We start from the raw sequence: 5,467 nt of genomic DNA, 5'->3' as shown, positions 1-5,467 counted from the left end.
GTACGTACCCCGGCGGCGACCGACGGGCTGCGGGATGCCTCGGGAGCGAAAGCGCGGGCTTAACCTTGCGATGGCTTTTTAGGGACTTTTTTTTCTTTTTTTTTCTTTTTTTAATTTCTTGTCCCCGTCCTTCCCTCTTTGCCGGGACGGGCTCCCTCCGGGCGCGGCAGCCCGGGGCAGCGATGCCGGCCGGGAGTGGCGGGGCACGGCTGCCCGGGGCATCGCTCAGCCCCAGCGCACTGGCATCCCGGCCGCCGCCGGAGCCGCTTCGGGCAGGTGCTTGACCAGCCGCCTCGGAGGGGTGCTGGGGGTTACCCCCGGGAGCTGCGGGAGGCGACAGTGCCGGGAGGCTGCGGGCTTTCCCCGGTGTGGCGGTGGTGGAGGAAGCCCCGGCCCCAAAGCGGGGCAAGGCTGCGGTGCGGCAGGGCTGCGGGGATGCTCCCCGCTCCCTGGGCGCTCTCGGCGGCGGGACACCCGCCAGTCCCCCGCGATCCCGGCGGCGACGGTCGCCTGCGAGATCCGCGGACACTTGGCGGTCGGGAGCCGCGTCCCGCCGCTGCGCTGCGTGCAGCTGCGACCGGGCTACCGCCGGTATCCATTAACCCCCGGATTTCGATAAAACGGTCCCGCCGGCCGCGGGGACCTCTCGCGGCACGCGGGGAACCCCCCACCCCCACCCCCGGCCGCACTGTCCCGCGTGGGTCAGGGCTCCTTTCCCCGTGGCTGCACCTGCCGCACACCGCTTTCTCTTTCGCCCTCTGAGCTTCTCTCTCTTTTCTCCCTCCCCCTTACTCCTTCCAGAGATTACTTCTTTCCTCCCCAGCAGAACGGGAGGATATCCCAAAGAAAGGGATGGATAGAGCCAGGCGCGGCCCCGGCCCGGGGGCAGCCCCCGCTCTGCAGGGCTGGTGCCGGGGCAAGCGGCCCCGCTCGGCGCAGCCCGCGGCGTGGTGGCTCGTGGGCCACCTCCAGCGCCTGGCAGCGGGGCCGGCATACCTGTTACAAATAGCGGATGATGTCTTCCCCCACCTTGCCGCTCCCCTCGTCAGCCCCCCCGCCTCCCGCACGCGGCTGCGTGACATTATTTGGGGGGATGACCATTACCTCAATGGCCGAGCCGGGAGCCAAGTGGAAAGGCGCTCGTCACGAAGGAGTGACATTATTAAATGTCTCGTGTGCCTTGGCCCCAGACCCGGACCTGTCTCCTGGGTGCTTCCCCGCCGCCCGTCCCACGGCGCTGCCCGCGGCCGAGCCCGGGCTCCGCGTCCCATCGCTTATTTCTAAGACACTCCCAGCAGCTTGCGGACACGCTAATGCGGATAAAGATGGGAAACATCCCGCGAACTTCTCGGTGCCCGTTGTTTTCCCACCCAGAGGAATCCAGTAAAAACAGAATAATCTTGTAGGAAATACCTGGAGCTTCTTGCTGGCCGGGGAAATGCTTTTTTTTTTTCCCCTGAAATGTGTTGGGGGCTGCCAGCCCTCCCACCCACGCCGCTGTGGGTTGCAGGACGCTCTTTGGGGCAGATCTTGGCGAGCGGCTCCTCCGGCACCCCGCTGCCTACGCCCCCTGCCTCGTCCCCCGCGATGCAGCGCCTCGGCGACCGCCATCCCCCCGTCGTCCCGTCCCGTCCCCCCCCGCAAAGTCCCTTCTTGTGCGGGACTTCGTGCTGGGGACCCGCGCCTGCAACCTCCTGCCCGGCAGCGCCTGCCCCGCACTGACGCTCCATCCCTGTCGACATCTCTGGGCTTTGGGCCCCCAGCCCTATTTGCAGCCCCTTCGCTGCCTCCCCCAGGTGGGGCAGAAATGCAGCTGCGGGGTGGGGGGTGCTGCTGGGGGGGCGGCGGGCGGCCGAGGACCAGGCTTTTGCATCCTCTCGGAAAGATCGCGGGAGCGGGCTCGGTGCTGCATCCCGGCTGCCACCGGCAGGGCCAGCGCACCTTGCTGCGCTGCATGACCGGCTCTATTTTCTTTCTTTCTTTCCTTCCTTCCCCCCACCTTCCCTCCAGAAACTCTCCTTTTTCTCCAAAATGCAAGAAGCCCCGGAGAGCGGCAGCAGCGCCAGCGCCAGCAGCTCCTTCTCCAGCCACCCCGCGGCCAGCATCAAGGAGGAGGACTGCAGCCCCGAGAAGGAGCGACCCCCCGAGGCCGAGTACATCAACTCCCGCTGCGTCCTCTTCACCTACTTCCAGGGGGACATCAGCGCCGTAGTGGACGAGCACTTCAGCCGGGCGCTCAGCCAGCCCAGCAGCTTCTCGCTCGGCAGCGCGAAGGCGGCGCGGAACGCCGGCTCCTGGCGGGGTGAGCGCGCAGGGGGCGCGGGGGGCGCGGGGTCCCCCCCGGGCAGGCACCTCGCCCTCGACCCGGCCGCACATCCCCTCTCCCTCCTCCCCTCTGCCGGCCGCGGGTGCCCGGCTGCCCCGGGCCGGGAGCCCCGAGCGGGTTGGCCCTTTTAGGGGAAAAAAGAAAAGGAAAAAGCCCTTCAGCTCACGCCGGGCTGCGGTGGCCCGGGGGAGCGTCCCGGCAGGCGGCTGGGGGACAGGGATCGCCTTTACACTGCCCCAGATCTGCCTGGCGGGGGCTGCAAGCAAAGCGGCCGCCGAGGGACCCCCAGCGCCTCCCGGGCTGACCCTGTCGGGGCAGCTTTCGGTTTAGCGCGGTCGTAATCCACGATGGGAACGAAGCAAAAGGCAGGTGTGGGAGCTGTCTCGCCAGCTTCCCAACGCTAAAAATTAGATTGCGTGTGCCGCTGTGTCTCGCCCTACATGTACCACCACCCTGCTTGCTGCTGGAGCACAGACAGGGAGCCTACATTTCTGAAAACAAGGGCTTTCAGACCTGCCCAGAGCAGTGGCCCTGTGCCAGCAAGGCCACGGCCACGGCTGATGTGTAGGTCTCCATAGCCGTGCCCAGTTCACCCTGGATGGGCTCGTGGGGGCACCCAGGGCAGAGGGGAGTAACCTTCCCCACCCTCTGCCCGCCGGAGGGTTAGGGCAGGCACTCCTCTTGGGGCAGTTTTGGGGACTCTCCCTCATGGGGCCACCCCATCAGCCAAGGCTGGTTTCTCAGCCCCTCCACGAATTTCTGTCAGTAGTTTCTGAGAATGAAATAGTAGCTTAAATATTTCACAGGTGAAAGATATTCAGCATTAGAACTGATGGCAGGAGAGGAGAGTTCTTTGCTTTTTATGAACAACTTCCTCTTCTCCTGAGTAATGCCAGGGTGTGGAGCTGATGTACCTCCCTGGCAAACATATCGGGAGCATGTTCTTATTTGCCTTGGGAACAGTGTGCATTCCCAATTAATAATGCATAGCATGTATCTGTGCTATTAATAATCACTAACCCCTCTCACACATTGCTTACTGGTCAAAGAAGATGTAGGGTCCTTGTCCTTTGCCCTGCCAGCCTCCGAAGATCTGCAGAGTGCTTCCCAAATACGTTAACAATATACCCAAGGAACTGGCTTAAGTCCAGTGTAATAGATGGGGAATTTCCCCCAGATATTTAGAAAATTCAAGCTGTTCCTTAGTTGCATCTCGCACTGTTCCTGCCCACTTTGAAACTGCACTGAGGCAGCAGCTGCTCTCCTGGTAGGGTCGGGCATCCTCTGAGGTGTTGGGCATAAATGCTTAGAGGGGGAGATTACCACTAAAACAAACAAGAAAAATCCAACCCCGGAAATCACTGCAGTGTGTCGTAGCTCTCACTCAGTTTCCACTACAGAGGAAAAGATATGTTTCCCTCACCTTAGGTAATAGCCTCTCCCCCACATACATACTACGAGAAACCTGGAGCAAAAAGTTCCAGTTTCATGGATAAGCCCTGGGCTAGGTGTTTTGGATGTTTAGCTGTAGAGGAATCTGTACTTGTTGGGAGCAAGTTCTTGTGTTTTGCAGTTTGGGGGGGATAAAGGGAATTCAAGGGCTGGTTTGGGGGAACTGGGGAGGGGCAGAGCCCTAGGGAAAGGAGATCAGGGCTCTCTGGGTTTGCTCATTGTTGCCTTTCTCTCCCACTCCCTTCACCCAGATGGCTCCTTTCCGATGAGCCAGCGTATCTTTCCACCGTCCTTCTGGAACAGCACGTACCAGCCCTCCTCTGTCCCAGCCACCCTCAGCAGCCCCCTGGCAGCTGCCACCCACAGCGATCTGCCGTTTGCTGCCACCGCCGACCCCTACACACCTGCCTCTCTGCACGGCCACCTGCACCAGGGTGGCCCTGAGCCCTGGCACCATGCCCACCACCACCACCACCACCACCCCTACATCGGGACACAGAGCACTGCTTACCCCCGCCCCGCCACCATGCACGAGGTCTACAGGCCCCACTTCGACCCCCGCTATGGCTCGCTCCTGGTGCCCACCGCCTCCGTCCGCCCCCACCGCCTCACCCCTGCCTCCGTACCCACACCAGTCAGCCCCCCCTGTGAACTGGGCAAGAGTGAGGCAGGTGCAGCCGCAGCCTGGACAACGCCGGGATCCTTCCCCAGTGCAGCTGGGGACATGGCACAGAGCCTCAGCCTCAACGTGGACACAGGTAAAGAGCTGCCCTTCATCCCTCCCTCAGCCTCACCTCTGCCTCCACACCATCCATAGAATTAGGGAAGGACCCCCCCATGGCCGGGCAGCTGGTTGCTGCTGTGAGGGAGTAAATTGGGGGTGGAAGCCCCGTGGGAGACACTTGAGCTTTGCCCTGGGTGCCCTTTTTGGAGAGGGCACCTTCTAAGGAAGGGGAGAGGGAGGATGGGACAGGGCGACACATCAGCACCCACATCATCCTTTGCATTTCTGGCACCTGCAGAAATGCCAGGGTACAGATTGCTTTGAGGTACTTTTGTCCTGACCCTGGCCCTGCTCTTGCCTTGAGCAGCGAGAGCCGGGAGCAGGACGGGGCCGCCCCCAAGGTCACTGCTTGGCTCCCTCCACCGGCTGCCCCGAGGGCAGGAGTGTGGGCTGCCACAGCAGAGCAGGTCATTTCTAGACCCCACACAGGTTCATGAACTACCTCCTCTCCTTCTTTATTTTGTCTTCCCAGTTTTTGAGAGGAAAGCACAATTGCATTTTTGCTGAGCAAAAAGGGCAATGTTTTACCCTGGTAGTGGTACCCTGTGCGTGGTGGGGTGCCTGAAAGTAAGGCTGTGTGGCCATAGCAGTGACAAAAAGGTGACACAGGCATAGCCAGCAGTGTCAGTTCCTGAGTCAGTAGCCGTGGGGGCGAGGAAAGCCTGCTCTGGTGACAGCTCTCCATGCTGAAGTCATCACAGCCACAAATGGCTCCTTACAGTGGCCTCACTTTAGGCAGGAGAGACATCTCCAGTCTAGCTCAGGCTCTTCTTCGTGCTTCATGGCCTCTGGGGAGCCCGTGCTTTAGACGGATTCTCTGATCTCAGCTGGCAGAAATGCAGTTTGTCTTTCTCTATCCTTAAATGCCTGTACCTATTTTTCTTCTTCCCTTTTTTTCTTCTCTC

General features: G+C 61.4%; 1 protein-coding gene across 6 annotated transcripts in view; it reads left to right on the top strand.

Annotated features, from left to right (window-relative positions):
• VGLL2 (vestigial like family member 2) overlaps nucleotides 1–5,467 on the top strand; it is a 51,515-nt gene that overhangs the window by 32,835 nt on the left and 13,213 nt on the right. For 4 of the 6 annotated variants that reach the window (XM_080389534.1, XM_080389537.1, XM_080389538.1 and 1 more), the window contains exons 2-3: nucleotides 2,011–2,302; nucleotides 4,030–4,536. In XM_080389534.1, coding sequence (XP_080245660.1) covers nucleotides 2,011–2,302; nucleotides 4,030–4,536 — 799 coding nt within the window. Of the gene's footprint in view, nucleotides 1–2,010; nucleotides 2,303–4,029; nucleotides 5,420–5,467 lie in introns of those variants that run through there. The other 2 variants (XM_080389536.1, XM_080389533.1) reach the window with 1 other exon arrangement.

The sequence above is a fragment of the Falco punctatus genome (assembly GCF_963210335.1).
Source record: "Falco punctatus genome assembly, chromosome: 5".
Classification (NCBI taxonomy): Eukaryota; Metazoa; Chordata; class Aves; order Falconiformes; family Falconidae; genus Falco; species Falco punctatus.
The sequence above is the reverse complement of the archived record's forward strand: the minus strand, read 5'-3'. Positions and strand labels throughout refer to the sequence as shown.